This window comes from Arachis ipaensis, chromosome B2 (genome assembly GCF_059453495.1).
Source record: "Arachis ipaensis isolate K30076 ecotype BB chromosome B2, ASM5945349v1, whole genome shotgun sequence".
NCBI lineage: Eukaryota > Viridiplantae > Streptophyta > Magnoliopsida > Fabales > Fabaceae > Arachis > Arachis ipaensis.
In genome coordinates this window covers 118,217,063-118,233,610 of record NC_142437.1, presented here as the reverse complement: position 1 = coordinate 118,233,610, position 16,548 = coordinate 118,217,063, and the positions used below count along the sequence as shown (strand labels likewise).

Genomic DNA, 16,548 nt, shown 5'->3' with positions numbered 1-16,548 from the left:
TGCGCATTAGTCGAATAGAGTTGAGACACAACCCGCACTCTATCTGACCTGCACGAGAATCCTACTCGCACTTTACTCTACCCGCTACGAATCAAGTTGGCAACCGTACCCAACTAGGTGAGGTCGGATTAAATACCCGCGAATAGGACACATATTGCTACCCCTAACTGGCTAGTTTAATTTTTCACATAAATAGCAGTAAGCTAAGCTATTAGGTTGGATGGATAGAAGTAATAAAATCCTTGACTAATTTTGTTGAGAAAGCAACAAAATTTAGAGCAATAAAAAGAAAAGGAATCTAGGAAGTTGAAAGTAATAATGAAATGAGCATGCTATTATGCAGATGATGATGACGGGTCACAAGTAGCTTTGGTATGTTTTCGACTTCTTATTGGTAAGCTTCTGTACGCTCTTGTACGGAATGATCAATGATCTAACATCTTTCTAACGTTTGTACCATTCCCCATTTTCATACTTCCTATGCACCACCTACTTACAATAATATTGCTCATACTTTCTTTCTTTCCATAAATAAAATTTACATTTTTTTTATAATTTTTATATTTATTAAATATATAATTATTCATATTTTTTTTATCAACTTAAATTTTTAAAATAAATAATATTGTGATATATATCAAAACAACTCTATAACGATCTAGCTAGAATTCATTTGTTTTAAAACCATTTTGAATTTGTGAAAACTATAAGAGTATAAGAAAGTTTTAAATATATCGATACACCAGTGTTTTATTAATTTTTAATCGTTAATTTTAATTATATATTATATATTTTTTATAATTAAAATTAACGGTTAAAAATTATTGAAAAACCGATAAACCGGTAGATTAAAAATTTTTCAAGAGTATATAGTATAACTAATTGTTAGTAATTTAGTTAGGTAGTTAAATAACTTATGGTTAGTTTGTTAAGTGGTTAGTTTTTTATGGTTCTTGAAATACTCTTAGGTTTATGTAGTATAACAAAATGTTAATATTTTAGTTAGGTAGTTAAATAACAGTCTTAAGTTATTATTAAGTGGTTAGAATTATTTTTTATAGTTTTTGATATATTCTTACATTTTGTTTAGATAAATAATGAAAAATAGAAAAAAATGAGAAGAAAAAAAATAAAAAGATTATTTTATATATTTTTTGGATAAAAAAATAAATAAAAATAAAATATTTTTTTTTGTTTGAATAAAAAATTATAATAAAAAAGTTATATTAATATTCTTAAATCTTTTATTTTCTTATTAATAAAATGATGAATTAGTAATGGATTACTCTTGTGATAGCATGAGAGAGTAATGGATTATTATTTAAAAATATTACGTCTTTTACATTCTCTCTTTTACGTTCTCTCTCTCTTGCAATGCTTGCAATAATTTTTTATCAATTATTTTTAATTACAAAAATAAAAAATACACAACAATAATATATTTTATGTAACATCCTTCTTTCTATTTCTTTTCTTTTAGAGTAGCTGATCATTTTGGCTCTAGAAAGAATAATAAAAATAAAGTAGTCTTTAAAAAATATTTTTTGTTTGATAAAATGATTCAAACCTTCAGCCAATATTTAATTTATCCAGTCAATTAAATTTGTATAAAATTATTAATTTATTCGCATGCTTATTAACAAATTATCTTTTAAAAATTTAATTATATTTTTAATTATAAATATATTTAATTTATGAAAAAATATTTAATTAATTCTAATATTTTTATATTAAGAATGACTTAATTATTAAATTAAATGTAATATAAAGACCTAATTAAAAAGAAAAAAAATATAGGCATTTAATTATAAATTTAATAAAATGATAGAAACTAACAGAAAAATTAAATTATGAAGATCCAAAATATTGTGCAAACAAAAATGCTAAGTTAAAGGAGTTTTAGAATTATGAATTTTGAACGAGAGAGAGCAGAACACAAAAAAAAAAGACAAAGAAGAGAAAAATAGAAGGTAGAAGCTAAAATTAAAAAACAATAGAGACAAAACGAATATATTCACACTTCTAAAGTTATAGCACTAGCTTATATATATATATATATATATACACAAGATAAAGATATATACAACTGCCCTACACCAAGACTCACTCAAAACAGAATATACCACCAAATAAAATCAAACTAACTACTTCTCTATTTCTGTTATGAATAAAGATTTAGCATCTTTATCTTTTTTTTCTTTACACCTCTCAAATTCAAGTATGGTCGAAGAGCAACTCGTAGTTTGATCCTCAACCTCTCAAAGGAAGTAGTAGATAAAGGTTTAGCAAGGATATTTGCAATCTGTTCAGTACCTGGAATGTGCACAATATGTAGAGAGTTATTCCTCAACTTATCTCTAATGAGTTGAACTTCAAGTTGAAAATGTTTCGTCTTATCATGGAAGATTGGGTTATGTATAATGAAGACTGTGTTCAGGTTATCACAGTGAATCATAGGAGAAATCGACAGAGGGACTTCTAGTTTATAAAGAAGATTTCGCAGCAATGAATAACAAGAACAGCAAAAAATTTTTAAAAAATTATAATTTGATTTTAGATGTAATAAAACTTCATATGGTGATTTATTTGCCAAAATAGAAGTAGGTAATCTATTAATTAAATATGTTGAGGTAATAACAGCTTCATCCCAATAAACTAAAAGCATAGACGCAGTGGATAGTATAGACAAACTCATTTCAATGAGATGTCTATGCTTCCTCTCTGCACAGTCATTTTGCTCAGGAACATAAGGACATGAAAAATGATGTGAAATGCCTTCTTATGTCATGAAATTAGCAAAAGCAAGAGATTTGTATTCACCTCCATTATCATATTGGAGTTCCTTAATTTTACAATTAGTAAGGTTCTCCATGAGATTTTTATATTGTTTAAAAGCATATAATACTTGGAATTTGTTAACAAGCAAAAACGTATAAGTATACCTACTAAATGAATCTATAAAAGTCACGTAGTATCGATAACCAAGTTGAGAGATAACAGGGACATGGCCCTAAACATCGCTATAAATAAATTGTAAATGTGCATCATAAGATATATTAGAATTAGAAAAAGGCAGTTTATGCATTTTATAAATCTTAGAATTGAATCAGAACTTAAACTATTATGAACTATATTACATTGATTGAGAACTAATTGAATTGTTTTGGTGGCAGAATGACCTAAGCGTTTGTGCCACATATCAAAATTAGAATAGAAAATAGAAAAAACATAAAGAGTATTAGAGGCTGATGAAGATTGAGGCACAACAACATTCACAAACTGATAAAGACCTCCTCTTCTAAAATATTGTAGAAGAACTCTCTTGGTGAATTGACAACAAGTCAACAACATAATAAGTTGTATGAAATTCAAAATAAATAAAATTATCTTGAGCAAATTTAGATACACTTATTAGGTTCTTAGTGATGTGTGGTGTGTGTATGAGCTGTTGTAATGAAAACCATCATTTAGAATTTAAAAAATACAAAAATAAACTACCAATATGAGATATAGAGATACTTAAACCATTTTCAACTTGAACCTGATCAGGGCCTTTGAGCAAGAAAGCATGTTAGATTGATTTGGAGTCACATTATGTGAAGCTCCTGTATCTGGATACCATGTTGGATTAGATATGATGGATGTTGCGGCAAGGAAGGCTTGTGGATTATGGAAAGATGGAGTTAGTGGTGAAAGAGTGGAAGCTGTGGAATTGTTTTGTGATGAAGAGAGGATGCAGAGTGAAAACCATAAGTGTGTGTCCTGAATGATTGATATCGAGAAGGGGGTGAAAGTTCTTGGTTAAATGATGGAAGCAGTGCCAAGCAATGTGATCAAAATGGCCACATACTTGACAGTGAGGTTTGGGAGAAGTATAGAAAGACCTTCCCTCTTTGGTTTGTCTTCCTCTTCCTCGTCTTCCTCCAACTCCATGATTGAAATTTAGAATGGATAGAAATGAGGTTTGTGTGAGGTTCGCTTGCATCACTAGATTCTCTGGCTTTCGATACTTTTTAAGCATTTCATCATGAGTTAGTAGCATAGTTTTAACCTCACAAAGACTAAACATTTCTGGTTTTGAATTGACAATAGTCATAAGTATTTGATCATCCTCGTTAAGTTCTTTAAGAATAGCTTTAACCTGTTTTTCTGGTTTGAGAGGCTTTCCCAAGGCTACAAGAGAATCTGCAATGGTTTTTATTTTGGAAATGTACTTTGATGTTGTGAGATTATGTTTTTTGATAATGTTGAGTTGTGCCTTCAATTGTTTGATCCTAAATTTTATTGACTCCTCAAAATAAGCCTTAATCTTGTGCCAAATTTGATAGCTATAGACACATCCAACCATTTTTTGCTTGAAAACTGAATTCATAGAAGCTAATAAACAGGAAATTAGGTTTTAGTCATCTTAGATCCATTGTGTGTATTGAGAAAATTCAATCCTAACAAGTTAATTTTCTGAGTTATCAAAACGTGCAGGAATCTGTTTTTGATGTAGATGATCTTCTAATGCTTGTCTTCTATTAGCTGCTAAGCCTTGTTGCTTCCATGTCTTGTAGTTATTTTCTCCCAACTTATCTTGAATCGGATGAAAGGGCCTTTGATTGAAAATCTGAAATAGAATCTGATTAAAAGTTGTATTAACAGCATTTGAATCTTTGTTGTTATAGATAGCAGAATTATCAGAAGGTAAGGCCATGGATCTTCAAAAAGAAAGAAAGACTAGGCTCTAGATACCATAAAGGAGTTTTAGAACTGTAAATTTTGAACGAGAGAGCAGAATACACATGGACACTTCTTCATCTAGAGCCTAGTCTTTTTTTTCTTTCTAGAAAGACTAGGCTCTAGATACCATAAAGGAGTTGTATTAACCAAGTCTGTGCTTCTTGTCTTTTGTATACACATGGACACTTCTTCATCTTCCTCATCTTTCTCCTTCTTCGTTATCGTCGTCGTCGTAACGTCATTGTCATCGTCATGTCGTTGTCGTCGTCACTGCCGCCACTACCATCCTTCTAGTCGCTGTCACCATCGCCATCGCTGCCTCTTTCTTATGTCATTACTGCTTCCTCCTCCTCTTCTCATGTTGTTGATGTTATTGTTAACATTGTTGTTGTTTAATTTCTTCTTCTCTATTTTTTCTTTTTCATCTTCTTTTATTATTATTATCATCGTCCTCATCATCTTCATCTTCTTTTCTTATAAATGTTCAGAAAATTAAAGCACATAAATTTTGATATACAACACATAAATTTTGGTATACATCACACAAATTTTAGTATACCGCATCAAAAATTTTAAAGATCACGTGCCCAAAATATTGATACCCAACAAATAAAATATGCACAACACATAAATTTTGGTGTACAACACAAAAGTCTTGTTGCATAGCATAGAATTTTTTTATGTGCAGCATAGAAATTTTTGGAGGATTACATACTCAAAATATTGACTCACTCAACTAACAAAATACCTTTGCAGCAAAAATTTATGCTATGTGCAAAGATTTGTGTGTTATGTACAAAAATATATGTGCTATGCGTAAAAATTTGTGTCCTATATCAATAAATTTGTGTTATGTACAAAATTTGATATATTATACTTCGAAAATTTGTATTCTATATCAATACATTTTTGTGCTCTTCAATAAAAAATTATGTACTACAAAAAGTACCCAAAAAAAAAATAATAACATATGCACATAATTTTTTTGTTAAACTTTACACTAAATTAAATTTAATTACAAAAAGATTTATACACATAACACCATTTTTGTACAAAACCTTCTACATGTGTGAAATACAACAAGGAATTATTATAGAGAACAATTGGTATTATGTCTTAACAAAACTAAACTAATAAACCGAAAAAAAAAATCCATTTTTCTAAGTATAATATTTTGACATGATATAATCTAGTATTTATAAGATTATATAATTTAAAAAAAAAAAAAACTATACATATGACTATTTTTTTTCCTTTTAACAAATTAAAGTTAGTTACACAACCATTGAATGAATAAGACCCAAAAAATTGTTTGTCGACCAAAACCTTCTTCACATACGTAATGTCCAATTGAGTTGGCAAAATGACGTTTTTTTTTTTCTTACTACTAATGATTCATTGAAACTTCGTTGTCATCCCTTCCTTTCTATATATACTTATTATTTTTTTAATCACGGTAGTCATCATAATATAAGTTCTTTCATAAACTATTTCCCACATTATACCTTCCTTTAATCTGAAATTTTTCTTTTTTGGGAGAGTGGGCTTTTGCTATATACCAAAACAAGAAAAGGATGAGGTATTCGATTTTCTCTTACATCTTTTTTATTTATTTTTTATAAGAAAAAACCTCAATTGTTTCTTAATATGGTGGGGCACAGGGGAACATAAATAACGTTGGATCAAAGTGGATGAATAAGGAAAGTTGGGTATGTGAAAGCTTTTGCTTCTTCTCTTAGATAAAACAATTAAAGAAAATAAAAATAGGTCAAATCCAACACCATTTCTTGACTTACCTCAATTCTTTCTTTCTTTCTATTTTTATGTTCTCCTTCCTCTCTTTTGGGTGCCTCCTTAGTCCTTTCTTTTTTTCTTTCTTCTGATTCTTCAGATTCATTCTTCATCATTTTCTCCCCCTTCCCAACACCACCCTAAGCTATTTTCCCCCCTCTCTCTTAATTTTTAGTTTATTTTTTTTTCCAATTTGGTTTGAATAATTTCCCCTTTTGGCAAGTGAAAACCCTTGGATTTTTTTTCCCTGTTTTTGGCTCAGTGAGAAACTACTTGAACTGAAGTTGCTTCTCTAACTGCTGGTAAGTATCAGACTCAAAAGAAAGAAAAAACAAAAAAACAAAAAACAAAAAAAAAAAAAGAAAAAGAAAAGAAAAACTCTCTATCTACATATTTTCTTGCTTGATGTTTATAGATCCTTTTGTTTGGAAACCAGATTTATTTATTTACTTTTATTGATATTCTTCTCAACAATAATTAGGTATCTTTATATGTTTCCATCAAAATCTATATACATACATATACTGAAAATTTTTCTTTCTAATTTTTAAAATTTGTTAATTTCTCCATATATATATATTCTCCGATCCATTATTTTCCTTTAACATTTTTCATCTTGGTTTCAGATTTGCTCGCTGCAACTCTCTACCTTGCTTGGTTGACTCAAGGAATATAATACTTTTGTAAGAAAACATTTATTATTTATTTATTTATATATAATAATTAAATTATTTGATATAGAAATTACATAATAATTTATTTTGATTTCCATGTTTTAATTTGGCAAAGAAGAAGGAGATAGAAGAGAAAATGGTGAGAGGGAAGACTCAGATGAGACGCATAGAAAATGCCACAAGCAGGCAAGTGACGTTTTCAAAGCGCCGCAATGGGTTGCTTAAGAAAGCGTTTGAGCTTTCTGTTCTTTGTGATGCTCAGGTTGCTCTCATCATCTTCTCTCCAAGAGGCAAGCTTTATGAATTTGCAAGCTCAAGGTATATATATATTCTACTTCTACTTATTATATATATCTCATTATATTCAGTTTATAACCTTAACAATTATTATTGTTATTATTATATTTATTTATTCATGTTAGTTTCTTATTAGCTCTAATTATTCATTTTCATCTTAGGTGTATAGTTTCTTTCTTTATTTTGTTTGCTAATATATACCTCATATATATAGTTCAAAGAATAGTCAAACTAGTCAAACATTTTTATCAAGTACATTTATATCTTTTTTTTTAATTTATTTTTTGAGGTTGGGGTCTGAAGGTATGAAGAGTAGATAGGGAACATTTCATGTGAGAGAGTAGAAGGACGAAGATATATAAATGCTTGAAAAAAAATCAGGAAATTTTGGATTACATATATTTTAATTTAAAAATCTTCTAATAAAATAATAAATACATATTATCAATGTCATAATAAATTATTGAAACTAAGTTAATAAAATTAAATTTAGTAGTTAACTAAAATAATATACAAGTCATATTTTACTTAGTTTCATATATTGAATGAAACACTTCATTATTGTTTGTTATTACTTAACATAAACATTACAACTCAGTAAAGCTATAAATATGTACATGTAATAGTAGTTCAAATTAATTAAGGTAATAAGATGATGTTGAATAGGATTGAGGCCATTGAAATAATTGATTAGTAACCCACGGTAGATACATATATAGTACAAATTAAAGGGGGTAAATGATGAAATGTACTATTGTGGTTTCCTCATATTGGTGCATGAGAAGATATATAGCTAGCACATGTTCGTACTACTTAGTAGTGCTGCTGAATCATACGTACTATATAACAATAATCACTCTGACATTTACGATGTTCATCACAGGCACAGAGACACACTAATAAGTATTGTGAATTTGTGATATAATTGTGTCACTTTATCTCTAGCCATTATTTTTTTTTTTGGCACATAATTTTTATGGTTATTAGAATTATTATTAAATGAAATTTGAATGATAGAAACTTCATATCCAATTGTATTGATGCATTACAATATAAGATATATTTGAAAAATTTTGAAAATATAGTAATAATGTGCATATTTTTATTAAACATATACATTCAATTTATATCATTTTATATTAATTTAACCGTGAAAATTTATACAATTATTTTTATATAAAGTTGATAATTGAAAATCGTTAAATAATAATTTTGTAACGGTTCTTATATGAAAGTTTATATGATTCATGTTGACAATTATCCTGTCGATAATATATATAACCTGCACCACATAACAATTCTACTTGATGCCTTTTGTAAAATCTCATCATATATATGATCTTCAACTAATAATGATGATAAGTTTTTGTTTTATAGAATTAATAAGTAGTGTATGCCTACGCGATTTTTGATATAACATCCAACAACAAAGTGATTTGACAGAGTAGTGTATATAATTAATGTGTCAAAAGACAAAGGAAATTAAAGTAGTAGTATTGTAACTCATTCTGCGAGGAGCTAGCTTGTGATCTTTCATAAAATAACGTGCATAGTGTGTGTGATCACCACAGTACTTAATTACTATCTTAGTATATATAAAGAGCAACAAGTACCTCATTCCAAGATTATTTATTTCTTTATAAAATTTAATTTAATTTCTTATTAATTACTAGAGCTTGTATTTGTATAGAGAGTTGAAACTGCAAAAATTATGGTGGTTGTGTAATCTATTTTTTCTTGGGCGATTTTGTCCTGTTGTTTATAAAAAATGTGAAAAATCAGTTAGGAGGGTTTCATTTGCAATTTATTTTTATTTCTTATTTGTGGTATTTTTGTTTTTAAAATTTTATGAAAAAGAGAAAATAATAATTTTTTTTACTTTTTATTTTTTTTATGAAATTTTAAAAACAAAAAATAATGAAAATAAAACTAGAAAATAAGATCATAAACTAAACACATTCTTATATTTTAAAAATAGTGGTAATCATTTTTTTTTAATCTAACTTCTAAATATTTTAGAAGAACATGTAAACATCTTTTCCAGCTTAAATAATAAATATTGAAGCTATATAATGATCAAGTTTAGGTCAATAATAACCTAAGCTAGAATGAATAATGTTGAGATGTATACCCTTTCATTACATTAAAAAAATAGCAGTATGATTAAGTGAAAAGTTCTATTGAGCATATAAATAACGTGTATGATTAACACTTTTCTTCACTTAACATTTCACTTCTTGCATTGCTTGTAATCAGCTTTGATTTATTTATTTTTTCCCTCTCTTTTAAAAATAGTCACATCAAATCATCAATTTGAAAAGTCTTCCATCACCCTTTCTATAAATATGCTTAGACTGTGATGTAGTTAACGCTGGAAACTTCTATATAGTTAGTTGGCAATCCTTCATTGAGGTGACAAGTGTAAGAGAATCCACTTGTTAAGAGATATTATAGAGATATATATAATCATTTGTGTTTTTACTTATTGATTAAAATTTTTAGAATAAATAATTTTCTGACATAGCATTTTGTGAAAAGAGATATTTTAGGTATATAATTATTTATATGCTTTTAGTTGCAATTTATAAACTTTTTCAAACAAAACTAAAAATGTGAGGTGACCAATATTTTCTTCTTAAATTTGTTTTGTATTCAAGTTTATAGTAGCTAGCTTTATATTTATTTTTACTAAAAATGTTAGAAGTCACAGAAATAAATTAACTTTCGTTCTTTTTTGTTTGTATTGTCTTATATTTGAATTCTTTCTTTTAGAAGTCACAGAAATAAATTAACTATAAATCTTTTAATCATAAAAATTTTAATATTATATTATAAAATTACTTATTCCAAAAGTCTAAAATATTATTATATCCACACATTTATACCGAAATTATACTTGTTGTTCTCTTCCTGTTCACATACACTGCACACTCACACATCTTAGAATTCAAGTGAATTTTAGAAAGATTCAAACTCAAAGTTGGATATGATGCGATGCTAATTGAGCTTACTAGCTAAATTTCTTACTCATAATATCTAGATTAAATTCAAATAATTTAGGATTTGCTGTAAACTTGAATTATATTATGACACAATTAAGGTAGCGAAAGTGTAAATAAAGATAATCACAAGCTTGAAATATTACCAAAATATAGTGGAAGTGGATTCGTCATATAGCTAGAAAAAATTGCATGAGCAATTCCAAATACTTAAAAGTATAAACTTGAGTCTTTATTAAAACATAAAGTTATATTAGTTTTTTTTTTTTTCTTAAATATAGAGAGCATTAAATTTTAAAAAGTATCTCATGTCACAAATTTTCTGTAATCTTTTCAATAATAATAATAATAAATAATATCAAGCTTAACATGCTTTGGACAAGCATAAATATCTCTAATTTCTAAGGTTATGTCACAAGAAGATGAGAGTAGCTAAATAGTAAAGTTTCCTTAATTATTCAAGTTGAACATTTCATCAAAAAGTATAGTATATTGAACACCTTGCATTTTCAATGGGAATATTCTCATCAAAGTACACCAATGCATGATTGAAGTAGCTAGTTATGAGGCAAATGGATTATTCACAAAGCTAAAGATGGCATCTACTTCTTAGCCTAGGCCTTTGGACTTATTTGGTATATGTCTTAGAATACAATTATAGAGATATTTATTTGGAGATTTAAAGTTTGTTTAAAAAAATGTAAAAGAAAAGTTGTCTCTATTTTAAGATAAAATTTGAAAATGACTTAAATCAATATGATGACGAGTGTCATGAAACTAGAAATTGAATTTGTCAGCATAGATAATTATAATTTTATCTTATGAATTTTTATGTCATATTATGAAATCAACCCTCTTTTGAACTCAAACTATTAAATTAAAACACATACTTAGTTCTATATCAAAACACTCACAATGCAAGAGTCTCAAAGTTCAAAAAAATAGAAAATGATTCACTCCAATAATATAATTTTAACAACTATTTTCATGCTTCTAGTTTAATAAACTCTTCTAGTTAAAGTGCTCTTTTAATCCTCAAAGATTTTTTGTTTAAAATGAAATCATTCTAATATTTTTTAAAAAAACTCATTCTTAATGTTACAAAAAATTTTCTAAAATAGTCTTTTTCTTGAGAAACATTATATTTTAGATGAATTTACCTATTGTAAAAATAATAATTCCAAATCTCCCCTTTTTTTCTCTCTCTTTCTAGCAAATAGCAATCACTTCCTTCTCCAAATCCTCCACCAACCCACTTCTATCATCAACATCATCCATGATCATCTCTTCTCATTCCATCCCATCATCACCACCTCTACTTCCACCTTTTCACCACCATCACCCTCCATATCCATCTCCACCCTATTGTTATCCTTCACCCCACCCTCATCAACACTGAGGCCTTATTAGATTGAAATATGGAGGTGAAAATGAAAGTGTGAATGGGGTAAAGGGTGATAGTGGAATAAGGATGAAGATGGAGATGGAAATTAGAATAGGATTTTTTTTATTTTGTATTTATTATTTTTATCAACCTATCTAAAATTAATTCCTTTTATCTGAAGAATTATTTTAAAAAATTATTATAATAATAGGGACAATTTTCTTTAATAAAAAATTAAGAATGATTTTAATATTAGCAAAAATATTAAGAATAAAAAAAAATACCTTTTCTTTTTTCATTTGTAACTATACAAGTTGATACATTCATTGATCTATATATCTAGACACAAGTATATACCAAAAGTTTCCTAGTTATTATTGAGAGGGTACATGTTTTTATAGTTACAAATAATAGCTTTCGTTCACGTAGACTTGCACATTAGCTTATTATTATTATTAAGTGTATTGTAATAAGTATAGTATGTATCATATATATACATGCATGATAATTGTTCTAGTAGTATAGGCTAATAATTGGGTGCTACTTTTAGTATATCATATATCAGTGTATCAGAAAATCAAACCTTTATACATATTTAATATGTTCATCTTTTCAGATTGTTTATCAAACTTAATTTGTAAATTGGCTATTAATTTTACAGCATGCAGGAGATAATTGAAAGATATCGCAAGCATACAAAGGATACTCCACCAGCAGCCAAATCAGCTGAACAGAATGTCCAGGTTAGTAGCTAGGTTACATATACCATTTTTTTAAAGTTTCTTTATATATTTATTTATTTGTAATTCCATAATTAAGCATTTCCAATCCATTGTCTAGCATATACATGGTTTTTTATGTGATTATACTCATGATTAAGTATCTAGCTTTCAGTAGTGACCCTTAATTACCATAATAAAGTTACCAAACCTAATTAAATCATAGTTCTACTTCTACCAAACTAATTAAACTTAGAATTTCTCTACCCTTTTCCATTCTGATTATTTAACTAACCTTAGGCATTATTTTTCAAATATATGAAAAGACATCTATCGAATTAAAATTTAGGAAAGTCTTTATTTTTTTATTTTTTTAGAAAGATTTATTATACTAGCAATTGGATATGAATATATATTTGAACTCCTTAATTAGTCCTTATGAACAAAAAAAGAATATTGATCTGAATTTAACTTAATCCTAAAAATTAATTCAAAATAGAGGTAGGTAAAGCAGATTATTATGGCAATATGTTCCTTTTAATAATACAACATCTAGTTTCTAACATTTACTTGTTTTGAGGTTTTGGTTTGATGCTAAATAAAGATAATTTATTATGATTATACTTCAAAGGATACATGGACAAATAATGTTTGGTTTGCATTGCTTGCTGATTTATTAGTCATTTTGATATGAACAAATGATGATGATAGTGCATTTTGTTGAAGCCTAGCCAACTAGTGAGTTGTCTTCAATTGTTTGTATTTATGTTTAGTTTTTAGATTGATAAAAAAGCGTATTATTGTTTGTTGCATAAAATTAAACAATAATAATGTTGGTGTGTTTGGTCTCCAAAGTACTATATCTTATATATGCCAAAAATTGAAGTTGTTAGTTAGAGACAAATCTTATTTCAATTCATTTGATCTTGAAAAGTATTACGGTCAGAGACTATTAGCATCTAACTAATAACATCTCCTAATTAATCTTAGTTAATCGAATAATTAGCTTACTCGTCTAATTAAATAAATATTGAAAATTTTATGTATGCAATAAATTATTAACTAACAATAAACTCTTAAATAAAATTCTAAAATCTTTAACTTGTCAAATTGAGAAAAACATACAAAACCAAAAAAACTAATAACATCTCCTCCTAACGAATTTGAACCATAATTTTAGAATTGTATCACTTGTTGGATTAAAAGAAAAAAAAAAAGTATAACTGATAGTCTACATAGCTATAACTATTATTATTATTTTAACTCATTAATTTAAATTTGGTGAATTCTATTATATCTATGCTTATGATAGATATAATAATTATACAAGTATTGTTAAAATTAAACTTATATTTTTTTAATACTTTTTTAGTAATATTTTTTAAAAAATATTGTTAAATAATAAAAAAATATTTTAATTTTAACAATATCTTTTAAAACACCATAATCACCAGTATAACTATGATAATATGGACATACTAAAATGACCTTTTAAACTTTTACCAAATATTATGACTCAATTTGACTCCAACCTCAACTAGATCTGGCTAAGATATGGTGCTGATGAGTGATGACCCATTACCATTAAAAAGGGAATAGGGAAGGGCGTTTTGGGCAGTTTATAGCTTAACCGGTTAACCCTAGTAGGCCTTAATTACAAATACAATAAACATGCACACACCTCTTACCTGAATTGAAGCAACAACTAACAACTGCAAATTTTGTGACCTTTAATGTATACTTATTAATTAGATTCATCCTTTCATACAAGTAGCACCATATTTTGTGACCTTTAAATTTTTCTATAGTGAATCTAGCTAGAACCTCATCCTTCCACATAAAGACATGCAAATCTTTAAATTTCAATGTGTAGGAATTGGCTAATTGCATTTGCTTATGATAGACATATTTATTAATTTTATTGGAATATTAACTCTGTAGTTTGGTGAATGACATTGCATTCCCTATTATAATAATAGCAGAATTTGAAGCAAGAAGCAGCAACCTTGATGAAAAAGATTGACACTCTCGAAGCCGCAAAAAGGTTATTGAAGATCTTGTTTGAATAAATATTCTCCATATATTTATATAATTATATTCATCTTACTCAATTTCTGAAATTCAATAAAGTTTAGCTAATCACATTATTAATAAATTAACATCTACATACATACATATTGAATTTGTGATTCTCTCAGGAAATTCTTGGGAGAAGGTTTAGGGTCATGCAGCATTGAAGAACTGATACAGATAGAACAACAATTGGAGAAGAGTGTAAGCATTGTTAGAGCAAGAAAGGTATCACAGTCATTATTAACAAGCATTATTTCTGAATAAATTTTCTTTAAAAAATGTCAAAATTATATTTATTAAGCAATGTATAATAGCATTAATTAATTTCTAATCTCCAGACTCAGCTTTACAAGGAACAAATTGAGCAACTAAAAGAAAAGGTAAGCTTATTGCATCATTGCATTATTCCCACTAAACATTAGATTGAAAATTAAATATTCTGACTAATAATTTGTTTTTAAAAATTCAGGAAAAAGCCCTAATGGATGAAAATGCCATGCTCTATGACAAGGTAATAAAGTTACATTCTAATGCTATTTGATCTGAATTTTTTTTTGCACACTCATATAGCTGATTTGGATTATTCAACATTTCATTACCCTAATTGAAATCTAAATCTTAAAAAAGTTCACTTATAATTATTAGTTTGTGGATATTTGTGAGATGATACTTATATATACTTGTGTTACAAACATAATATAGGGTAAATTACACTCACATTTTTTAAATTCATTAAAATTCAACTCATAAACCATTATATTAGACTGAATTTTTTTTGTTACAGTGTGATAATATGGTTCAAAATCTAGCAACAAATAAAACAAATAATAAAGATCAGAGAGAGAATCAAGCTCAACCCTATGCAGAAAGTAGTAGTCCAAGTTCAGATGTGGAGACTGAATTGTTCATTGGACTTCCTGAAACAAGAACAAGGCGCATGTCTCCTACAAATTAATTAAAATTAATTTCCCTGTGATGATTGTTGGAACTATATATTCCATCTCTATGCAAAAGTATGTATAGAATAATAAGGGTAATTAGCCCAAAATTAACCTTATCATTAATGTATATTAGAAATGTGCTTCTTTATTCTGCTCTAATAGAGATAAGATAATACTAGTGATGACTAGAGTGCTTTGTTTGATGATAAATCCTCAAACATATGTTTGGAGTTTGATTATTATATGACAAGTTGTAATGGCAAATGCCTAATGGGACTCTTATTCAAATTAAATTCCTGAATTCACTATTATATGAGTGCAGTGTTAGGATAATCATCAACATTAATTTCTCTTATTTTCTTACTCAGATTTCAAGTATAGTGATGTATGATATTTGTGATGTATATATATATCAACCAGTATAAAGCTTAGAAGAAGGATAGAATTCTGTTATAACTAGAATAACAGAAATAATAGAATATAACCGAATTGATTAATGACTTAGACTCTAATCTACTACCCTGCTTCCAGTTCCTATATTCTTTGACCTGTTTCACTAGACCAAACAATTTTAACTAATATCATATCATTCATATCAAGTAGTGTTATTTGAATATTTTAAATTCTGTGTTAATAGAACTAACAGTCAAATAAAATTTAAAGTTATTATTATTATTATTGTTATTATTGTTTCAAATAGGAATCATACTAAATTCAAGAGTAATAAAATAGAAAATATACAAAATATGGTAGTTTGGAGAGCTCATAAAATCATTCTCTTACAACAAATCAACATTTCCCACCTTTGAGATCATAAGTTAATTAATTAAAATAACAACAATATGAAATATGGTACATGTATGTGCAAATAGAATTCAAGATGTGTGGTCCGATCAATCAATTAATGTTTTGTCTGTTTAGACAGCTTCAAACCTTTGAATAGGT

General features: G+C 27.4%; 1 protein-coding gene across 4 annotated transcripts; it reads left to right on the top strand.

The window, feature by feature from the left end:
- Positions 1-6,422: 6,422 nt before the first annotated feature.
- On the top strand, positions 6,423-15,914 carry LOC107626026 (MADS-box protein SOC1). 4 transcript variants are annotated; one of them, XM_016328795.3, is made up of 9 exons: positions 6,423-6,818; positions 7,143-7,199; positions 7,309-7,508; positions 12,532-12,613; positions 14,572-14,633; positions 14,788-14,887; positions 15,001-15,042; positions 15,132-15,173; positions 15,447-15,914. In XM_016328795.3, exons 3-9 carry the CDS (start codon positions 7,327-7,329, stop codon positions 15,615-15,617), a joined length of 681 nt encoding a protein of 226 aa, XP_016184281.1. In that variant the 5' UTR covers positions 6,423-6,818; positions 7,143-7,199; positions 7,309-7,326; the 3' UTR covers positions 15,618-15,914. The 4 variants fall into 4 exon arrangements, with proteins under 4 accessions (XP_016184281.1, XP_016184279.1, XP_016184280.1 ...); XM_016328793.3 differs by having other exon boundaries at positions 6,463-6,818; positions 14,569-14,633; XM_016328794.3 differs by having other exon boundaries at positions 6,463-6,818; positions 7,306-7,508.
- The last annotated feature ends 634 nt before the right edge of the window (positions 15,915-16,548 follow it).